This window comes from Lepisma saccharinum, chromosome 1 (genome assembly GCF_977018435.1).
Source record: "Lepisma saccharinum chromosome 1, izLepSacc3.1, whole genome shotgun sequence".
NCBI classification, from domain to species: Eukaryota; Metazoa; Arthropoda; class Insecta; order Zygentoma; family Lepismatidae; genus Lepisma; species Lepisma saccharinum.
Genome location: NC_139229.1, coordinates 190379441 through 190403944, shown reverse-complemented (window position 1 = coordinate 190403944; position 24504 = coordinate 190379441). Strand labels below are relative to the sequence as shown.

At 37.0% G+C, this 24504-nt stretch overlaps 1 protein-coding gene across 1 annotated transcript in view; it reads left to right on the top strand.

Annotated features, from left to right (window-relative positions):
- LOC145977804 (BBSome complex member BBS7-like) overlaps positions 1-22672 on the top strand; it is a 62264-nt gene extending 39592 nt beyond the window's left edge. The window contains exons 11-16 of the mRNA XM_083110105.1: positions 2710-2862; positions 5176-5378; positions 10695-10859; positions 11983-12092; positions 16976-17203; positions 21712-22672. Of these exons, the coding sequence (XP_082966231.1) occupies positions 2710-2862; positions 5176-5378; positions 10695-10859; positions 11983-12092; positions 16976-17203; positions 21712-21848 (996 nt within the window). The 3' untranslated portion in view covers positions 21849-22672. The remainder of the gene's footprint in view (positions 1-2709; positions 2863-5175; positions 5379-10694; positions 10860-11982; positions 12093-16975; positions 17204-21711) is intronic.
- The last annotated feature ends 1832 nt before the right edge of the window (positions 22673-24504 follow it).

Sequence of the window (24504 nt, the reverse complement as noted above, 5' to 3'; positions counted from 1 at the left end):
TCCAATGAAAATGGAATAAGAGCAGTTGACTTTGCTACAAGTAATGACTTAGTAATCAAAAGTGAGTCACCAGATGGATGCATGAAAAATCAAATTGATCACATAATGGTGGATAAAAGACATGCCACAAGTGTCACAGATGTGAGAAGTTCTAGGGGAGCAGACTGTGACACAGATTATTACCTGGTTCAATATCAACACAGAATACCAAGATATAGAAATATGCAGGGAATAAAACAAAAGAAGTACTGTGTAACGAAACTGAAGGAGAGGGAAATAAATAACATATATAAACAAGAACTTCAAAGATGTTACACAGAAATGGAGGAAAGACAATTGGAACAAATGGACGGAACTGAGGATGGAATTGAGGATAAATGGAAAAACATTAAAGATATACAGTACTTGGAAAGTCAGCAGAGAAGGTATTAGGATATGAAGGAAAAAGGGAAAGAAATGAGTGGTTTGATGAGGAATGTGTCCAAAAAATAGAAGAGAAAAATGAAGCTAGATCAAAAATGATGGAAAGGAGTACATGGAGGACAGTAGAAGAATACAAAAACAAACGAAGATAAGCTAAGAATTTATGCAAAAAGAAGAAGAAATCTTATGAACGGAAAAAGTTAGAGGATATAGAAGAAGCAAATAGTCAGAATGAGATAAGAAAAATGTACACAATAACTAGAGAACTGCAAGGAGGTTTCCAATCAAAAACCTTGATGTGCAGAGGTAACGACAATGTTTTAATAGGAAATGAAACTCAGATTAAGGAAAAATGGAACAGTATTTGAGGAACCCTTAAATAGTAGTAATAACGAGCAGAGAGAAGAAGAAGAAATTAATTACCAAGGGCCAGAGTTACAATGTGATCTCCCAACAAATAATGAGATACAAATAAGCATTGACAGATTAAAGAAAAATAAATCACCAGGTGAAGATAGGATAAGTGCGGAATTGATAAAAAATGGAGACATGAAATTGAGAGAGGAAATATAAAAACTGATACAAGCCATATGGAAATCAGAGAGAATGCCAAAGGATTGGAATGCATCAATTATTATCTGCCCAATTCATAAAATAAGGAGATAAGCTGCAATGTTGTAATTATAGGTGAATATCGCTGTTAAATATATATGCTATAAAATATTTACAAATATATTGTATGGAAGACTGGTGCCATATGCAGAATGGGGCCTCCCCGATGGCGCAGTGGTAGCGTCGTCACCTTGTAATCAAGGGGTCCCGGGTTCGATACCCGGTGGAGGCACAAGTGGTTCGGATCCCACTTTAAACTGTAGGTCCAGTCCCAATTAGCCTTACTGTGCATAAAGTGGACTTAAAACAACAAATCAACCAATCAACCATATGCAGAAGAAATTTTACAGGACTACCAATGTGGTTTTAGAACAGGACGATCCACAACGGACAGCATTTTTATGTTAATATAATATGTGAAAAATTTGATGAATTTATCCTTGACCTGAACTTACTATTTGTAGATTTTAAACAAGCCTATGACTCAGTGGATAGAAAAGTTTTATATAAAACCTTAAAGGAGTTTAGCATTCCTAACAAATTAGTGAATTTGATTAAAATGACGTTAGACAATTCCACTAGCAAAGTAAAAATACAGGGACAAATGTCTGAAGCATTTCAGGTCAAAAAAGGTTTAAAGCAAGGGGATGCCTTATCAACTATTCTGTTAAATTTTGTTGTGGAAAAAGAATAAGAAACATAGAAACAAATCCTAATGGAACTATATTAAATAGAACAAGACAGTATCTAGCTGATGCTTATGATGTTGTGATACTCGGACGGTCAGTGAAAGCAATTGAAGAAGTAACCAGACAAATACAAGAAGCAGCGCAAACAGCGGGACTACTGATAAATCAACAAAGGACTAAATACATGAGAGTTGTAAGAAGTATCCCCAGGAGACGGATATTAAACGTAATTAATATGCAGTTTTAAGAGGTTAACAGCTTCAAATACCTGGGCTTCTAGATAACAGCAAAAAATTAAATAAAATAAGAAATCAAGACAAGACTCGTAGCAGGCAATAGATGCTACTATAGTCTAAGGCACATTTTAATGTCTAGAGCAATCAGCAAAAAAGTTAAACTAAAAATATATAAGACTATGATAAAGCCGATATGGGAGTGAGACATGGTCCCTAACGGCAAGTAACATAATGATTTTAAATATGTGGGAAAGGATATTACGATGAGTATATGGACCAGTGGTAGTGAGAGAATAAGAAAGAATCAGGAACTGTATGATTTATACAAAGACTTGGACATAGTAGCAGATATTAGACGAAGAAGACTACAATGGTTAGGGCATGTTATAAGGATTGATGAAGACAGATTGTTAAAACGAGTGTTGGATGGTAGACCTGGAGGAAGGAGAAAAGTAGGAAGACCTAGGCTGAGATGTCTGGGGGATGTAGAGAGGGATTTGAATAAGCTGAAAGTTAGAAACTGGAGGAGGAGAGGAGCTGATAGAGAAGAATGGGCGAAGATCCTGAAGGAGGCCAAGGCTCTCAGAGGGCCGTAGAGCCAAGGAGTAAGTAAGTATATAATAAATATATAAAATATATAAGAATTGTTGCGGTAAACCAGGCCAAATATTCAGAATAAGCCTCTGCATTTGAAAGTTGTTTATAAAGTTATTTTTACTCATGTTCTTGTGTTTATTTAATCCACACAGATGGTGCTTAACAAAGAAGATGCTTCCTACTTATTAACATTAGAGGTTCAGACAGCAATTGACAATGTTCTTGTGCAAAGTAATGTTCCAGTGGATTTGCTGGATGTCGAAAGAAATTCAGCTGTTGTGAGCTATAGTTCTTGTGATCCAGAAGTAAGTGTCCACTAACACCAGATTGTATTCATTATTTTAATTACTTTTATGTGCGCATTAAGAATTGAGACCTACATTTAAAATATTTTTAGTGAATTTAATAATATACCAGTCAATATACAAGATATTGCTGTAAAGTTAGAAACTATTGTTTGGAATTGGCTACAAAGCATATTTTTAAGTTACCTTTCAGTAAATTAAGTGGAATTTTATTTTTGTGGGATTTTAAATGCACACGTCAACACTTTTCCTTTTAAACAAGAAATGTTAAATTATGTACACAGTATATAATGTAATTGGTATATAATTGAGTCATATAAAATTTACAAAATGTGCTAGTTTATTCCACGAATTAACTCCCTGCTAAGTCAAAACCAAACACCATGTAAATGTTATTTCATAATTTTGAATATTTTTAAATTCAAATAATTTTTCTAAGCTTAAGTAACAGAATAAATTAATGGAGAGAGATAAGAAAGTAATCCAAAGTAACTAATATGTATACAGACATAAATACCTCAGTCACGAACTTGCATAAAATTGAAGACAATTGCTGGTATTAAATAAAAATTTGTGCATTTATGTTGTTTCACATATTTTTCAACATCTTAAGCAGAAAAATCAAGGGAAATAGAATAAAACTCTTATAAATATTAAATATATCATATTTAATGCCTTTATGATTGTGAATAAATAATGTAAGGTGAGATAACAAGGATGCTAAATCTGGTGTTTGACTGAGCATATTGGCTCGTGATTATTCTTCTGTTTATTTTATTTGCTCCTGATTTTTTCTTACAATTTTCTTCTTCTTCCTATTGAGTGCATCGAACCTGGAATCCTTTGATTACAAGGCACCGATACTACCACTGTGCCATCGGAAAGGCCACTTTTTCACATTGTATTCATTTATACGTAATATCTTGATTGTAATAGTGGAATTCAATTATATGTTTTGTAACCAAGGTGGAAAATTTTAAAATACAGGAAAATACATTTTCCAGGAAAATTTTACAGCATTTTGCGCTATTGGAACCATGAAGATTGAATGTATAATGTGATAAAATGTAAAATCAGGATGTGGATGTGTTTAAATTTCTTGTACCAATCAAGCCCGTACCCAGGATTTTTTTAGGAAGGGGCCAGATCAGAAAATGTGCTTATATATATATATATAAGCTTTTGTTCCAAGTTTGTCTAATCGCAATGATGAGAGAAACAATCTGAAGAAATTGATGAAGATGAACATAAAGAACACGTATGCTAAGGCTGGGATTTGAACCCGGAACCCCTGGCATCATAGAACATGTCTAAATGAGAGTTGATAAAAAAAGAGACATTTTCACATCACGACTAGTTGAAAAAAGTCGGGTCAGGGATTAAAAGAAATGGACTGGCCTGACTAAATCGGTAATTGGTAGCCTTGCATCAATGGTTATAAAACTAAAACTAACCAATATTGCAGACTGCAGACTTCTGGAGCCTGCCTCTTTACACAACAAACACATCCATTTATGTTAGGACAAAATTTTTATTTTTACAAATTAAAATCTTTGATGTTATTCTTGTAGCTTTTCATAGGTTTACATTTAAATATTTCATATGTCGAGGGGGATGGGGGCATGGCCCCCATGGCCCTTTCCCTGGGTATAGGCCTGGTACCAATAACAACACCTGGATATAAAATGTTCCAATTCCAGATTCAAGTATTGAAATGGTGCATTTGTTACCTGTAACTTTTTCTATGAATTATTGACTTTGTGAATGCAATGGTCCTGCATGTTTGTTTAGGTTATGTTTTGTTAATAAAATGTTGAATTATGTTCACTTCTATGTTTCTCTTTTTCACTATTTATAAATTTACATTGTTTCTCAATCCATGATCTTCTATTTAATGTTGAGATATTCCTGTTTTTTTTGTTTACTTTTTTTACCCTTTAACATCACATCATTCCTTTAATATTGCACTCAAGTTATTACATTTAAGGTACAGTCACAGACACTTCTGGGTTGTAAGAATTCCATAGAAAGTTAATGAGAGTGTTACAACCCAGATGTGCCCATGACTGTGCAAATCAATTTGCAAAGAGAATAAATCAGAAATGGAAAATAAAAAGCAAAAGAATGTAAACCAGTATGCACCCCATCCACTGTCAGACTTGTTATCGACTCAGCATCTTTGTTATATCACCTGATGAAGACTGAAAAAGATGAAATATTGAATAAAAACCAGAAATACCAAATAAAAGTGAGTGTAAAAATCACGTATGTTAATCATTTGTGTACTTTTTTTGTGTTGAACTATATTTTCAGACTGGAAATTACCTTCTAGCAACATATCGATGCCAAGTTAACACAACAAGGCTGGAAATCAAAATACGTACAATAGAGGGCCAATATGGTATGTTGCAGACATACATTACACCATGGCTTCAGCCAAAATGTTGTCAAGTACGACAGTATAAAGTCAAACCACTATCTTTACATATGCGCTGCCATGCATATGATGCCAACAGGTAATATGATCCAATAATAGCCAGATCACAAATAAAATATTCAAAACTCTTCAGCTGTGGGTAAAGTTGAAAGAATATCATTTTAAGACAGTTATGCTAGTTTTATGTGTAATTAGAATATACATTTTAGATGATAGTAATTCTGTTCGTTAAAAATAGTTATTTATTATCGTGGATTAGTTACTAATACAATGGGACACTAATTTGAAGTTTCCAGATTTCCTCACATAATATAAACAAAATGTTAATTTTCCCCAGATTTTGCATCTTATTACATTGTGAGTTATTCAGCCTCAATGCCCTTAAAACCTGCAATCAGTGCTTGAAGTGAGGGAGGATGCGATGCGGACGGATGGCTGAATGCAAAGAGATGGTGGAACAGGTACACTGCGACACTACTCTAAGGTTCTTCGCTTTGAAGAATGGCGCCGGCGCCAGTTAAGATCTTGGTTCATTCTCCTCCTCAAGTGCTAGTGAACCAGGAGAAGGGGAGAAGTGTAGCAGCAGTGTCGAGTACTGTCCTTCTTTTTTTTTAAAAAAATGATGAAGACAGTGTTGGAGACAAACCCGAGTCTGAACCGAAAAAATGCAAGATTTCAACCGATTTAGCCACTACTTTCAGATTGGTTTCTGCAATGAATATATGTTCTTTGACTCTTTAATAACCTTCTGCATACCTTTCAGCTTAAGTTTTTTCAAAAAATTATAATAATAAAGTGATCAGATCCTTTGAGGGTTGTAGAGAACATTCGGCAGGTATGCCTACATTCTAGGCATGTTATTCTTATGGAAAAAATGAAAGCACGTGGAGCACAGCCGACAAATATCTCTCCGGTACCTAACTTCGTGTGGAATTTTTTAGGACTAGGTCGGAAGAGTGGGGTGTGGGGGAGACTTTCTGTACCCTAAAAGAAACCGGGAATTTTTGCAAATTTTAGACCAGGCTATGCATCCTCCCAGCTAACAATTTTCACTTAGAGTACTGCCTGTAATCAAGGGTCGGTTGTAATTTTAGGAAAATCTAAAGGAAGTTTAAATTGTATAGATTAGGGCTGAGCTGATACTGATGTATCAGAATCGGCCGATACCATTGGTATCGGTAAGTATCAGTTAAAATTTATTCACCAATACCATGCAATACCATTCTTTTTGAGTCCCTAGACCTGCGACTAAGAGCAACATTTGTACTTTTCAAAAATTCCTTCACCCTTCCTTGTGGTAGATTCGTAGGCCAGCACAAGAAGTTCCGCATGGAGTTTTTCCAAGAAATACTTAACAAACCCCACCCTACCATGAGACAGATGATTGACAAGATAAAAGGCAAGGGCTAAGTGAAAGATGGGACCAAACTTCTCGAAGATATGTAAGTACCTGGTAAAGGTTGTGTGTAGATAAAAGAACTAATTTATTTCCAAACTCGTGGGGGAAAGAAAGATGGACATCTTTAAAACCAGCTTTACCATCATGTTGGGCTGTTTCTGGGTCAGAAGATGGGAGTTCTTGAAAAGGATGGGTGAAGGTCACAATACACTTTTTTTTTATCTACAGGGTGGCTCAATAAGTCACTTAACACCCCCAGTACAAGGCCACTGAGGCATGGAACGTGGAAATGGTGATGACCAATCGTTGCCAGGCCAAGGGGGAACCACATTGACGCCACCTGCGTAGTCGGCGGCCATCTTGATGTCCGCCATCTTGAATTCAACTTCAGAATTTTAAATAGGAAGGGGGTGATATGATATATCAAATCAGGCTAGAATTTCACGAGAAATGCAATGGTGAAGGTTTTTCAACGTATCTTTAACCAGTAAAAAGTTATGACTGAATTCTTGTACAAATTTGCTCCTTTTCGAGGTGCTAGAAAAAATGCCTTAAAATTTGTTTAGCACATCGGTAATGCATCAAGATCAAAGTGATGTCTAGGGAGAGAAGTTCGCATGCCATTGCACAAGATTTTAATCGGATACATCCGTGAAGAGCTGCGCATTATGAGTGGTTGTCGCGAAGAATTTACAGTCTGACGCTTCCATTGAATTAAAAGTCTTTCACAGTGACAAGGCTAATGTTTATGTTCATAAGGAAGTTCATAAACAGAATATTCAATGCTTTTTATCTGATAACCCATTTTTGACAGATCAAAGCTGAATGGTTAGTGCTGGTAAGTTAATGGTGTGGCATGCTGTGTGGAACACGATTGATTAGTCAATTTTTCATCGATGGAACCTTAAATGCTTAGGGCTACTTGGATTTGTTAAATAAACAGGTTTTTTCATCCTTGCTTATGGAAGAAGGTACTTTTTACAGAGTTTTTTTCAATATGGAGGAACACCATGGGAACGTTGTGAAGGAGTTTCTGTCCAAAGTTAGTTATCAGATGACAAGGGTCGCATATTCTGTTTATGAACTTCCTTATGAACATAAACATTAGCCTTGTCACTGTGAAAGACTTTTAATTCAATGGAAGCGTCAGACTGTAAATTCTTCGCGACAAGCACTCATAATGCGCAGCTCTTCTTGGATGTATCCGATTAAAATCGTGTGCAATGGCATGCGAACTTCTCTCCCTAGACATCACTTTGATCTCGATGCATTACCGATCTGCTAAATAAATTTTAAGGCATTTTTCTAGCACCTCGAAAAGGAGCAAATTGGTACAAGAATTTAGTTATAACTTTTTACTGGTTAAAGATACGTCGCAAAAAACTTCACCATTGCATTTCTCGTGAAATTCTAGCTTGATTTGATATATCATATCACCCACTTCCCATTTAAAATTCTGAAGTTGAATTCAAGATGGCGGACATCAAGATGGCTGCCGACCACGCGGGTGGCGTCAATGTGGTTCCCTCTTGGCCTGGCAACTATTGGTCATCACCATTTCCACATTGCACTCTGCAGTGGCCTTGTACCGAGGGTGTTAAGTGACTTTTTGAGCCATAACTTTGTGGTATTGTTAACTCTGCAACAATTAAAGTTAGGTGAAAACAAATGTCACAGTTGTTTTCCTGGTGAAATTCTAGCCCATTTTGATATGTCGTACGACCCTCTTCCCATTTAAATTTCTGAAGTTGATTTCAAGATGGCGGACATCAAGATGGCTGCCGACCATACGAGTGACGTCAATGTGGTTCCCCCTTGGTCAGGCAACTATTGGTCATAGCCATTTTCACGTTCCATGCCGCAGTGGCCTTGTACTGGGGGTGTTAAGTGACTTATTGAGCCACCCTGTACATTCAAGCAGGGAGGAAGTGTTGTGGATTCAACAATTTCTTCTTGTACTCTTCCCTTCTGTGTAAGGGAGTGGAATTCCTCAGAGAAGTCTGCTTGATGCAGATTCTGAGGCAGAGGCAACTTTTGACGGAGCCATGCGGAATGCCGGGAGAGAGGGAAGATGGGCCTTCATTAGCTATGATAAATTAATAGTTGATGGTCAAGTGTATGTCACAAAGGATGATTGCCCCCACATCATCTGCATTGGACAACATCGGCGAGGACATGGAGGATGGATATCTTGCAATCAGGTGGACAAAGGTGAACCCTGCGGCAGCAGGATGGACGGACCACGAGAGGTTAACGACCAGGAAAGGGTTGTTTCCCAGAAGAAAATTGTCAAGGGGGGGGGGTCATTGTGCGCACCACAGGGGAGCTTCGAATTAGAGGCCACAATTGTCTAGCCAGGACAGGACACACCTGGAAATAACAGATACCTGCGGCTCAGAAGAGGCACAGAACGACCCTTGAACTCTGCAGACGAGGGGGAAAGGACCCGACATATCAACAGGTGCATGCCAGCAATTCGGATTTAATTTGTGCCAATGTGTGTGATGTTTTCTGGTCGCAGACGTCCAAGGGTGATGGACAAGGAGAGGCCTTCGGAGCTGCAACTGGAATCAGGAATATGTAGGTTACTTCCCAGAATCAATAGGTGGCCATGGAGGGTGGGGGTGATGAATTTGAATTCAAAATTTTGGGTGCATCAGCACTTAGGCTATTTTGCACCCGTCACATTATATGAGCTCCTAGCCCCTTACCATAACTTAAATAGCATAATTTCAGTGTCATGTTACTAAAATATTAAAATTTTCTGACTTTCGTTAAAAGCTGAGGCTGTAAAGGGGCATTCAGCACACACAAGAACAAAAAAAAAACAGGACAACAAAAAAAAAAATTATACTGGCCATAGTGCCAGTCGCCAGAGCCTCATTCGTCTTGCAAAATGCAGTCCAGGGTGTACTATGTGGAAGTGAGGTTGATGGTGGAAAGTTGAGGGGTTGAAGAGAAAGTTGCACCAAGAGGAGATTAGAGAATACATGAAGTCCTTCGATACTGTCGTTCTTCAGGAAAGTTGGGATGCCTCGAGGACATTCCTGAGAATCTGAAATTTATGGGTTTTACTAAATGTGTAGGGAGGATGGCAAAATGGAGGGGGGGTTATCACTCTTCTTTTTTAATTTTTTACAATATACTTCTCGTGATGGTACTTTTCAAAGCAGAGTGGGAGGGAGGGCAAAGCAACGTTTCTGGACTCTCTTTTCACTGGAGTTTCGTCTCGTGAAGTTTCTTATGTGACTGCTGGTATCGGAAAAACTCAACTATTGCACATGACAAGAGAATGATGGGCAGCAAAGCATAATGAGATCCAGCCATATAAGTGTTATATTAATAGCTGTATTTGCATATATTTTACATCGCTTTTCTCCCACTCCAGGTTAACCCAAACGAAAAGAATAAATTGTGTTTACATTAAATTCAGACACAATCCACAGATTTTTTGGTATAACTGCAACATTTCAAAAGCCTCTTGCCTTTCATTGCATAAAAGAAATACCAAATGTCACAAGACATTTTAAAGTGTTTTAATGCTACGTGAGAATAATTAGGGTGTTATTTATTGTCATTAGTGAAATGTGATGTGATGAGTTAGTATGACTAGGTAACTAGCCTTTGTTATTTTACAAGTATCGGTATCGGTGGGTATCGGTGAGAGTATTGGCATCGGTATTGGTTCAAAATGGTATCAGCTCAGCCCTAGTATAGATAAATTATTGTCTCTTTGCATTTGAATTTAACAGTTTCTTTCTTTTTTAGGAAGATCATAGATTCATTTCTGTGATCATTTTGTAGGAATCTTCGTGTTCATATCTTCCTTCCTTGTTCCTCGAATTAAAAGATTGATAGTAAAATCTGAGTTTAATCACAATTAACCAAAGAGGAAGAAAAGCAATACAAAACAAACAAGATAGATCTTAAAAGTTAGTACATAATGAAAGATTTATTCTAGATCTTTTATGTTTTTATTTATTTTTTAAACTGAAGGCCATACAACATTCTCACTCTCCAAGGACCATTTAGCCAAGCCGAGATGCACTCATGGGTGGCATTTTGTCTGCCAGAGATACCAGAAAAACCTCCAGCCATGGATGAAATCTCTTTCACTTTTGTATCTACCTTCTTGGAGACAATGCTGCATTGCAGTTATTCGTAAGTATTTCTTTCAAAATATAGAATTTGTTTACGAATGTTTTGAAAGTTTATGAAAGAAAGGAAAACTTTTTTTCTTCAGTACATTTGGTTAAAATATCCATTGTACACAAATACAGATTGTTTCATTTTTACAGCACAAAAAAGTTGAATAATTTAATTTTTCATCTTTCGACAATTGGATCTATTTTTGACCCTTCTTCAGGAAGTACCAGAAATTGAAATATTTTAGAAAAATGAAAATGGTTTAAAACATTAAAAAGTTGAACACATTTTCAGGTTGAGACATCAATTATTCTGAAGTATCCTCCATGGTTCGAATCCCAGCCTGGTCATGGGTGTTCTTTGCAAGTGTCCCTTCATCAATTTCATCATATAATCACTCATCCTCACCTTCGCAATTAGCCAAAAGTGGCAGAAATGAGAAGTAAAATAAACAAAAACAATTAATCAATTCTGAAGTATCCCATTTAATTTTTATTAACAACCCTAATTTTTTAAAAAAGTAAAAAGTAAAGTAAAGTGCTCCCCTGTGCATAGCACCATGCCATGAAGGCGTATAGAGAGTGTGGGGGTAACGCCCCACACTTTCTTGATCCGGTCATGAGTGGGGGGTGATGTGATCAGCACCACGCCCCTGACCACCTTTACCCCCCAGGGTTTCCCCCAGGTACCCATGTTATTCGACGCTGGGTGGGTGCCGGGGCCGCTTCCATCGTTAGAAAAGTTCCCGGATTTGAACCGGCCGGGGATCGAACCCGGGACCTTGAGCATGGTAGTCAGACGCGTTACCGACTGAGCCACCCTAATTTTTAAAAAGTTCCAGAACTTTCTAGAGAATAGCATGAAATCTGTTTAAAATATTGAAAGTAGAGAGAATTAAAGAAATCGCTGGTAAACACTTTATATCATATCTCTATCCGTGCCCAGCTGCCCCTCCCCCCTCTCCCCCTAATATATTGCTCAATTTTCCTTACCTACACAAGTAAAAACAAAAATCTAGATCTTTTTACTAGGCTGCAGAAACACTTGAATGTACCAGTTTCATTGTCAAAGATAGTGTCTATGCAATTCTGAAGAGGAGGCTAATGCAAAAATGTATCTATCTCTTGTTTCTTTGTAGAAAAGGGAAAGCTGAATTTAAATCGGACAACATTTCTACCATTTCAATTTTGAAAGATGTCCTGACAAAAGAAGCAACAAAGAAGAAGATTAAGCTTGATATATCTTGTGGTAAGATTCCTATTTAATTTTATTTATAAATGTGTTTTATTACTACATGATACTAGGGATAGGACAGATTAATCAGTACTCTATCATTATCAGCCAATACTGGCATATTGATATATCTCCTAAAATTTAGTGCATTTTTTCATTTTGTTGTTTTTATTTTTATGAATATATATGTAATTTGTATGTAAGGTAAATGTCTTAATGCACAAGTTCTTTTTCTAAGGCAATACTCATTGCAGCTACCTGATTATGTATTTGGTCTAGGAATTAATTCGTGCGGTTGTTACACACACATTGAAGCTGTAGTTCAAACACAAAATACATAAATACCTTAAGAAAAATATTGTCCATCGCGAGCCATCACTTTCGCCCATCTGTCAGGCAAGTTACGGATTCCGTGGTGAAAGAAGTCCTCATCCTTTGAAGCGATACAGTCAGAGACCCATTTTTCGATATCTTCTGAAGAAGTGAACCGCTGTCCAATCAAATCGTTATTCATGCAATCGAACAAGTAGTAGTCCGAAGGAACAACATCTGGTGAATACGGCGGGTGGGGTAAAACTTCCCATCCGACATTTTCTAAATAGGTTTTGACCAGTTTTGCGACATGTGGGCGAGCGTTATCATGTTGAAAAATAAGTTTATCATGTCTGTTCTCCCATTCTGGTCATTTACTGGCCAGAGCTTGCTTCAAACGCATTAATTGTCGTCGATAACGTTCTCCATTAATAGTGCTTGCAGCAGCTCATAGTACACCACACCTTTCATATCCCACCATATGCACAGCATAACCTTTGCACAGTGAATATCTCGTTTCGGTTGTGATGGACCTGGTTCACCTGGCTTCACCCAGGCCTTTTTTTGTTTTGGGTTCTCGTAATGGATCCATTTCTCATCGCCAGTAACAATGCGATGCAAAAACCCCTTTCTTTTCTGTCTTTGAAGCAGCAATTCGCAAATGGTTTTTCGTCTTTCCAACGTCTCTGTCTTTCAATTCATGTGGAACCCAATGTGACATCTTTTGAATCATTCCCATGGCTTTGAGGCGTTTGGAAACTGTTGTTTGATCAACGCCTAGTGCTTCTGCAAGTTCTTCCTGCGTTTGACACGAATCCTGATCGAGCAATGCTCTCAATCCTTCGTCTTCAAATTCTTTTGGCTGTCCAGGTCGCTCTTGGTCTTCCAGGCCGAAATCACCACTTCTAAACCGTACAAACCACTTCTGACACGTTCGCTCAGCTAGCGCATGGTCACCATACACTTCCAACAAATACGATGACTTTCGGTAGCACTTTTCTGCATGTTAAAGTAATGAAGCAGAACACCCCGCAAAAACACTTTATCTGGCACGAACTGCGCCATGTTCAGTTGACTACAAAATGCTGTTGTTGACGCATCAATCAACTGCCCTATACTACGAACGATGCGCGCTGACGGGAGTTTTCAACACATGTGTGGATACACGGAACTGTGGGACGATATGCTCGTTACGCCATCTCTTGTCCAGGCGCACGAATTAATTCCTAGACCAAATATATTAATTAAGGAGACTAATGTATGTTCATTTTCTTCAAGAATTATTCACAATTTCATACCAGTTAATTATATAGTGGTACTTTATCAGTATTGCCAAAATGCATATAAACCCATCACTCCTAAATATACTGCATCAAACGGTCAAAATAATTGGATTATAATTCATACTCCCAATTTGTTTTTATATATTTTTATTATGTATTAAGTTCAGTATCCAAACATAAAATTCTATTATAAATGTCTCATACATTTTTTAGCAACAAATGTGTATTTTCCTTGGTAATAATACATAAAAGATCATAGTGCATTGAATAGAGAAGTGTGTGAATACAAAAATATATACATGAGGTATTTATCCCCCTTCATCACTAAAACCTGTAATGATTCATAGGCAAATGTAACCTTTCCTATCTATCTTGGATCTTTTTTTTAACTACTTACCTATTTTACTTCATCATCTTTACATGTTTTGCTTTTTGTAGTCATTTACAATAACTTTTATTGATTCAAAACATAATATGAAAACTATTTAAGTAGAGGGGGAAAATACATACTCTTTTAATGTGTAATATTTACTGAGGCATCTCGGTCAATAGCCAAATACTCAAGACTAGCTGAGCCGATACCACCATTTGCCAATACCAATGCCAATACCAATACTATGACCGATACCGATACTTGTATAATTCCAGTACAAAATAACAAGGGCTAGTTACCGAGTCATACTAACTCATCACATCACTAGGCACTTATTTAGAAATATATAATTTTGGGAGCCAGTCTGATCCAAGCGTCTCAGAAATATAAGAATAAAATTGTTTCTATTTAATACGTTAATATAATTATTTGTAATTATATGAAAATTAATTAATTAGTACTTAATTTCTCTAATGTGTATGGAGTATTGTATATAGCCACAGACTAAGAAACGGAGGAAAGACAACATTAATACTTGTTTTGTTCTTTCTATCTTGACTAAAAAATATTGTTATTACATAAATAGTAAAAAGACACTATAAAGTCGGAGATAAACCAGCAAATATCCATCATCTAGCTTACGTGCAGTTAAGACTGCTAAAATTTGTGTAAAAACAACAGTCATGGCAAGGAAATTTATGTCAAAGAAGTAAAAAAAATTGAATATTTATTGAATAATGGTATGTCCATTTGATGAAAAGTAAAGTTCCTGATAAATATTTTATGTACATTATTGTAAGTAGTGGTGTACATCAATCTTTAGAGGGGCTCTCCGATGGTGTCGCCGTCACCTTGTAATCAATAGATTGTGACACCATTATAACACCATTAAGCCTTGTTTCCATGATTATGAAAAACTAAATATGCTGACCAGGGCAGTAATTTATTTTATTAAAAAACATAAACTAAACGTAACGTTTCAACCTTCTAGCAAGGTCTTCTTCAGTTTGTATTTGATGCAGAGTCTGAATAAGACCTTGCTAGAAGGTTGAAACGTTACTTTTAGTTTATGTTTTTTAATAAAATAAATTACTGCCTTGGTCAGCATATTTAGTTTTTCATTTTTTAATAGATTGTGGTTTGATACTCAGTGGAGGCACATAGTGGTTTGAGTCCCACTTTAAAATGTAGGTCCAGTCCCGATTAGTTTATCTTTCTTAGTACTGTCATTCAAAGCCGTATGTTCCCAATCTAATCTCGGCGGAAATTGATTGATTTTCTTTATTTTACTTTGCTTTTTGTGCCACTTTTAGCTAATTTGTGAAGATGGGGATGAGTGATGATGTGATGAAACCAGGCCGGGATTTGAATCCTGGCATCATAGCACGATGTGCTAACCACTCTGCCACAGGGGGCAGCTTTTGGTGGAAATAAATAACCATCATTGGCCGATACCGCCAGTCACACGAAAGACAGAAGTGAAGAGGATAAGTATAAATTGCTAATTCCCCTTCCCGCTTGAATGTACGTAGATAAAAACAAAGCTAATTTCACAAGGACCTTCATCCCTCTTTTTCAAGAACTCCGCTACTACCTGATCCAGCATTAGTGCGTCTGTGGGTTAAAAACATCCACCTATCGTACCACCACGAGCTTCAAGCAAGAATTGGCAATGAATGGTTTATTTCTGACAGTGTTAACTAAGCAGTTACATGCCTTCATAGTCACGCTTTCACTTGCCCATGCCTTTGATCTTGCCATCTGCTTCCCAGGAGAGTGGGGGTTTATGATCCAGTGTTTCTAGGAAAATCTATGGAACTTCTTGTCCTGGACTTCCAATCTGTCACAAGGAAGGGTGAACGAAATTTTAGAAGGGACAAATGTTGAGACGAACTGTTGCCTTTGCCCACTTTTCTAGCCACTGAAAATCTTTGGTATGAGATGGTATCGGTAAAAGAAAATCAATCAACTCACCGATGCCGATACCGATACACAACCTCAGCCCTACTCAAGAGTGACTGACATTTCTCAACCTTTTCTCTGATATCATCTTGATAAGCTGTTGACAGACACAGATTCTGTTTAGTCTTCCTAATTTAGTTAGCAGTGACAAATAACAATTTTAGCATACAGAAATATTTTATCATCCTTTTGTTATGTATACATCAACTCGAAAGTGGAAATTATTGGGGGTTGCTCCTGTGAATTTAACATGCTGATAAGAATTCTGATGGGGTATATTGTGTACACATTCCTCTCTGGTTCGAGCACTGGTATACACATACTAACACTAATCATTTACACATGTACGTTTACGTTGGATTTCAAACAACATTAATGCTGATTAGCTCTTGTTACAGCTTCCATGTTAGACAACTTCCATCTTAAAACGTAGCAAAATATTTGTGATATTCAACATCACATCAGAATTCACTCAACACTTTTGGTCCATTGTTTTTTATTACCAACTATTTGTTGTGTGTTGATTGGGTGTGTGTATAGTCGAAAGTGGAAATTATGTTAGATAGCATGTTTTAGACAATAGTGGAAATGCAGAAATTTCAGCAAAAAATGCAGGCCTGACCAGGACAGACCCAAGTCTCTGGCATACTGTGCCATTGCTTATACCAACTGAATTACCAAGCCCGTCTGGCTTTGCATGATTTTTCGCTGCCACTGTTTTACCTCTGTGAAATTATCTCTGCCAGTGCTACCGCAATGGAGATAATTCCACACAGGTAAAGCAGCGGCAGCGAAAAATCAGACTGGCTTGGTAGTTCAGTTGGTAGAGAAATGGCATAGTATGCCAGAGACCTGGGTTCGAGTCATGGTCGAACCTGCATTTCTCACTAAAATTTCTACGTAGTGCATCTCCTGTGTGTGCCAAATCTTATGTAATAATGGAGATGTTTTTTGTGTCTGAATTGCAGAAGTGAATGATGAAAGTGTCATACATACTCTTCACCTTTTGCATCCAAAACTCGATGCACAGCTTCTTTTGGCAAAGCAAGTTGCTATTCTGGAAGCCCTGCGAGAACTTCAAACACATGAATCAGACACGAGTTTCTTGTCTCCTGAATATCTTCACATACTTGAAAACGAGAAGCAGCTGCAGGCAGAATACAAGCGGCAGCCTTCACACTTGGAGAGATTGTATGGTAAGAGCAGATAGTTTATACCAATCTAATATTGTCTTAAAGTCACAGTAATAATTTAAATTTCCTGCACATTTAAACATGAGAACCTCCCCTACTGAAGATTGGTAGTGTTGTCACCTTGTAATCAAGGGGTCCAGGGTTTAATGCTCAGCAGAGGCACAGATAAGTTTGGATCCCAGTTTAAACTGAAGGTTTAGTGCCAATTAGCCTTTCTGTGAACTAAAAATCAAACTCAAGAAAAAAATGTAAACAAGACTGAAGATTTTTGTTCATGGTATTAAAAGTATATATTAATCTCCTACATATGTAAGTTGTAGTTCACGTGATTGAGCAACACGTTAATATATATCAATTGTGTGACAGGCTCTAAAATTACTTTCCTATTTTTTAACATGGTGCATATGTTTTTATCAGGAAAATAATTACATAATTCTGATATATGTTAAGGATTGTCACATTTTTAAGTGAAACAGTGAATTACCCAAGCAGACTTAAGCAATTCCCTGTTTTGCTGGGATCGTCGACTTGTCACTCTACTCTACCTAGCTTATCCATACACGGAGTTCACGGGAAGGGTAGGACAAATAGGACAAATGGCCTTATCTTCCTTAGAGCATAATTTAGTAACATCAGAATTAGAATTAAGAGTGAAAGGTTTCTAAGTGAGAGGTGTACAAAATACAAAGGGAGATGTAAGTGTTTGTGTATAAAATACTTACATTAAGCTATCCAGTTGTCTTTTAATACTCGCACTGCATTGCTGTCTCACTTGGTTACATCTTCTAACGTTCTTAGTAACTAATCTTAAGTTAAAATCTTTAGTCTATTACCATAATAACATAACAGTCATAGTAGACTTATGTTGTGCATATGTTTTATGGAAATTAAAGATTAAACATACGCTCAGATTAATTATTCAATAAGCAATATATGTATATGAGCAAACAACAACAAAAAAGAGATTATACAAGGTTAGAATTTAGGACATAATAGTGACTGACATTGAACCTTCGGGTTCTATCATATAAACAATAAAATACAGGCTTGCATAAATGCCTTCTTTGCCTGGCCTCCAGAGCATTTCATTGTTAATCGTAGCTAATGTGTGTTTCAGTATTTGTGTTAATGTGTATATTCATATTATATGTGTGTGACCTCCTCGATGGCACAGTGGTAGCATCGTTGCCTTGTAATCAAGGGGTCCCAGGTTCGATACCCGATGGAGGCATATAGTGGTTCGGATCCCACTTTAAACTGTAGGTCCAGTTCCGATTAGCCTTACTGTGCATAAATTGGACTTAAAACACCAAATCAACCAACCATCATATTATATGTGGTATAGGTTGGTTACAATAAAAGAGTATGAAATTACATATTTACATAATTTGCCAAAGGAACTGTTACCATGGACGAATCTCTGCTGTTGACAAGGAGGGTAACAGTATTCATGCAAGACTTTAGAAATCAAGCTATTGCAAAAAAAAGTGGGAGGTTTCCTGTTCTCTGCAGTTTCCACCCGAAGGCAAAAGGAGGGAGGATTATGGCGTGAGGATATAGGGGGGGGACAAAGGGGGAAAAGTTATTTGTGCATTTGGTTATGAAACATCATGTGGATTGTAAATAATGCTCTTTTGTGTCCTTGTGTGCCTTCCCAATTAAGAGGCTTATCACTTGGCAATTGGTCAAAGGAAGCCAGGGGTTATCCAGTCTTGTCATATTTGCATGTTTTGGAGCTGTTAGACAGCAACTAACATTTTATACATTGTAAGAGAGACACTAGAAAATAAAATTTATGTTCAAAGTTCTTTTTAACACATATGCACTGTCAGTAATCAATTACAAAGTTCTTGTGTGTTGATCATTGGACACTTGAATATAAGTTTCAGTATTAATGTCATCAGTGGAATATAAATAAAAGAAAGGTGGGTACATACAGGGTGTTCACTACCATAAAAAACTCCGAATATAATTTTGAAAATGGTGAAAGGGTGTCAACATTTTTTGGAGGTGGCGGAATTCAAGGTCAATGCTACTGGGGAGTTACCAATAGCAACTTCACCTTTCTTAGTGGCACTAATATTGTCATCAAAAGATCCTGGGTTCGATCTATAGCCAAACTTTGTTTTAAGCCCACCTTCATGCTCATGTAGTCTAGTGGGGACTGGAACTACAGTTTTAAGTGAGATCTAAACCTTGTACCTCCACCAGGGACCAAACCTGAGACCCCTTGATTACAAGGTGACAGAGATACCATTAAACAATCAAGGAGCTCCTTGATCCCTGGATCAGGCACAAAGTATTAGGTGCATTCAAATGAAAAGGTCCATTTCCTTGCAGAAACTTTATTACAGTAGTTGGCTACACATATTCACCGTATGAGGTAAGACACTGTTTCCACTTTGAAACAAGGTTATGAATTCCTTGGTAGAAGAAGTCCTTGTGCTGGGAATGAAATCATTCCCTGACAGCTTCCTGCAGCTCAGGACTCGAGGCAAAGCGTCGTCCTCTGAGGTGTTTCTTCATAGGTCCGAAAATGTGATAATCACATGGACTCAAGTCAGGACTGTAGGCAGGGTGGTCTAGCACTTCCCAATGGAATGATTGCAACATATCCTGTGTCTGTCTGGCTGTATGAGGACGAGCATTGTCCTGGAGTAAAATGATGCCTTTGCTGAGTTTTCCTCGACGCTTATTCTTGATTGATGTCCGTAGACGATGCAGTGTTTCACAGTACGTGTTTGCGTTAATTGTGTCCCCCACCGGAAGGAACTCCACTAGCAGTGGCCCTTGGTCATCGAAAAATACTGTCATCATAAGTTTTCCGACTTTAGGTTGTGACTTGCTTTTCTTTGGTTTTGGTGATCCTGTATGCTTCCATTCCATACTGTCCCTCCTTGATTCTGGCTGGTAATACAGGCAGATGGATTCATCTCCAGCAATGATTTTGCCGATAAAGTCCTCACCTTCATTCCTGTATCGCATCAAATGAGCCAATGACATTCCCATTCTGCACATTTTTTGTTCCTCTGACAAATACTTTGGCACTCATTGTGCGCACACTTTCCTGTAACCCAGTCTGTGCCTCACAATGTCATGCACACTACCCATTGACACGTTCACTTGTTCGCTAATGGCTGCCAGGGATATTTGTCTGTCTTCTTGAATAAGGTTGTCAAAAGCAGCCACTGTCCAATCAGGAATGCGATTTTTCAACTGTCCCGGCCGAGCATCGTCCTTCAATGTGTTTCGTCCACCACGAAAACGCCTACAACATTTTCTCGCTGTTTTGTCCGATACACATTTTTCATACACAACTTTCATTCTCCTATGAATGCCCGTTGGATGTACTCCTTCGGCATGAAGAAACCGAATGACACCCCGCTGTTCTTACTTGGACACGTCCCTTAATGGCAGCTCCATTGTTCAGCAAAGCGTTCCACCGGGGGGGAAGAAAGTGAAGGTGATTAGATAACGGACACGTGCTACCTGGACACACTTGCGCATGCGCAGATGCCTCATTACTAAAACGTCACATATACCTGTGGGTATACAAAACACATGAAATTACTGTCTTGGATAAAACACTTTTTCAGAAACAATAAAATGGACCTTTTCATTTGAATGAACTAAGTACAATGGTTTAGGTACCTTTTTAAACTGCAGATCCAGTCTCAATTAGCATATTAGAGCATAAAGTTGATATTCCAAATCGACCCGCAAAATGCATCTACAGTGTAACCCTAATTTTATTTTCCCTGATTTTAGATTTTCCTGCATTATACATTCAATCTTGATGATCCCAACATAGTAAAATGTTAAAAAAAAATCCTCCATTTTATATTTTCCTGCATTTTAAGTTTTTCACTTTGGTCCCCTGAAAAACGTAAAATCGAGGTTCCACTGTTCATAGAATTCCTTCTAGATCATTCAAGTGAATTTTCATGTGATTTTCTTTCACTGTTGTCTAGATATCTGTGATAGTTTCATGGCATGTAAGCATATATTTTATCACAATTACCTAGATGACAGTTTCACTTCAATGCTCTAGAAGGAATTCTAAACAAATATCATTTTTCAAAATTTGGAATATCTTGGTGGTTTTTCGAAAGAGGAGGGATTTTCAAAAATAGTCTTTACTGTCACAGGCCAAATGTTCAGCACTACCCCCAAGACAACATACTCTTGCTGTTTATGGACTATTTGTTGCCATTCACATGATTTTCATAACCTGTTAGTTTCTATTTTGCAGCTATGAAGTAGATCCAAAATATGTTACATGTAACAATAAGGCCATATGTATAACAGCATGTATGATTATTACATATACTAAAACCTCATTTACCACATCCACCATGAAATGAGCATGTATGATGTACGTATTTTCATATATTTTTTATTTCACAAACATTCCTCTTGTATCCCTCTTATACTTCTGTAAATGCTGTGCTATGCAATAGAACAATATGTTACTTTATTAACTAAAATAACTTTATTTTTTTCACTCACAGGTATGATTACAGATCTATATATTGACAGACATAAATTTAAAGGAATTAATGTGAAAAGTCGGATTCCAAAACTATTGGAGATATTAGACAAGTATGATTTAGAGAAACTTATTAATTTCTTTCAGCAAGGTACCTAATGATATTTGTGTAATGCAACTAGTCAGAACACTGTAGCTATTAATGCACATAGTTTGCAACACTGGTGTATAAGCACAAAGTCACAACACTAGACAGGCAAGGAGATGAATGATTGCTTGTATGCAGAAGTGTTTTACAAGTATGGCAGCAAGAGAAGTCTCCATGAAAGCATTTCTTGAGCGTTTCTGGGATAGCGGAAATATGACTTTTCTCAGTTGACTTTCTTCTTTGGGTCTGCTGAAAATGTATTAACATGAAGCCTGTGCTATCATCTAGTGGAAGGGCAAGAGAAAGTGAGGACATCTTAACTGTGTGGAAAAGGAGTTATGGGTTGAATACACTGGAATTTGTTAATATGTGACTGAAGCAATGTGATTTGAATTTGCAATTAAAATAAGCTCATTTGTAAAATTAAGTGGGTGCTACTTGAGTTACAAAAGAGGAGGCCTTCAGTTATGCAAAAAGAGAAGACAAGAGTAGGATGAGCAGTGTCATACAGAAAGAATATGACAGAAGATATGGTGATAACATGAAAGTCTTTGCAACACATATTTTAAATAATCCTCCAGTCTTCATCCTTGGAACCCCTACCTACCCCTTTCATCTTCAGTTTTCAAAAAATGTTACTTTTTCATTGTCTCTACCAAGCATTACTTACATCTTTCTCCACAATACCCTTTGTCCCCAGAAAATACCATTGTACTTTGTGTGTGTGTGTTTTTCTATATATGTAATAACTTGTTTTCATCAGCATTTGATAAAGAATCCGTCCATTAGCAGGGATCACATACATGTCATTGTGTTATGGCAGTCTAATAAGAAACACTAAGAAGTAGATATTACCTGTAATCATCAAAGTTATTGTCGACATTTTCCTTTGTCATATTTATAACTTTTATTAATGTGGCATGGTAATCATGTCAGCACCAAATTTATTAAAGAACACATTTCTTCTTTAGAATAAAAAAGGTATACGTAATTTTAATGTGATAATGTTAATGGGTAATTGTGTTCATGGTACTGAGCAAATTATAATGCTGCAAGGCATTTAAAAGCGCAACCTACATAGCTAATGGATTAGTAAAAATTTAAATTTTCTAAATTTATATGTAACGAAACTTCGATTTTTCCTAATTTTACTACAACTGTATTTTTATGTGTAGATACATATGGGACTCTAAAATTAAGTGCACTAAACTGGAAAACTATAAGTATTATGATGCTTTCCGATCTTAAGAAATGTCTACTGAAGAAGTGAATTAAGGAAACGAAGAATTATGGACTATTACAAAATTGAGAACCTCGCAAGTTACTGAATTATCGCAAAAGGTGCGCTCTTCTTGGTCTCTATGTAGTATCATGAGAATTATCTAATTTCGTTGTGCAGTACTGCAGTTTCTCTTTCCTTAATTATTTGATGCATATGTCACATGCGTTTGGGGGGATGGCTTACCTCATCCAGTCCCTACCTAACTACACCTATGGTCAGCACGGCATTGTGACTGCCATGCTATGGGTGATCTCTAGTGCAATTGTTTGCATAGTAATGTCGTCACCTTGTAATCAATGGATACCACGCTTAGGGTTACCAGACGTCCGGTTTTTCCCGGACATGTCCTACATTTTAGCCTTATGTTCGGTGTCCGGGAGGAATTTGAAAAATGTCATAAATGTCCTACATTTTGAGCATCACATAATATTAATTAGGACAATACGTGTTTCAGTTGAACAAAAAGAAGTCATGGAATTTACAAGTCCATGGACTGCGCTCCCAAACTCAATAGTGAAATATATTTTGATTCAGTCATTGCCCCCGAAAAAAAAAAAAATAAATAAAAGTTTGACCTGCTAGAGGACAAAAGGGAAAACGAAAGCAATTAATGAACAAAGTTTTGAGGCCACATATTGATGATGTCACTGTTCAATGCATGAGGGTAATTTCTTGCCTTGGGATCGATACTGATGGAACAAGATGTTTCCCATTCTTATTCATTATTTGGATTGTAAAGCAGGGATAAAGAGAACAAAGTTATTTAGGGTGTTTGCCAGTCAAGGAAGTCATGAAAGTCAAGAAAGAGTAAATAAATCAACAAGTAGGTCAAGAAGTAAATAAATTGTCAATAAATTTTACTTGTGGTCAAGAATTTTTGCTATCACAATGACTGATTAGTTGATTTAGTATATTTTACTTAACTTTTCTGCACCTTTGGCTAATTGTGAAGATGAGGGTGGATGGTGGTAAGATAAGATGGATGAAGGGACAATCACAAATATATAGGGATGAAAACACGAGCTCCACATAAGATTATACTGGCTGCGAGTCCAGATGCCAGAGCCTCGCTAGTCTGCCAAATGCAGTCTAGTGCATATTAATAGATAAAATAGGTCTAAATCTCTTACGCGGCTTCAGTTTTGATTTTAACTGGCCGTTTGGTGTTTTTTTTTCATTAAATAGATTTTTTTTAATTGCTATTTCCAACTTTACCTAAGTAGGGGTCGAATAAATAAAGATTAAGAAAAACGAAAAAGTAAAGGAAAAGACCTGAAAAAATGAAGAATATTTGTTATTCAACTAAAAGCTACGCAAGATGAAACTTCTGAAACCATTTCAATTACGGCAATTGCTGAATATTTGTTTGCCATTACAGGACATAG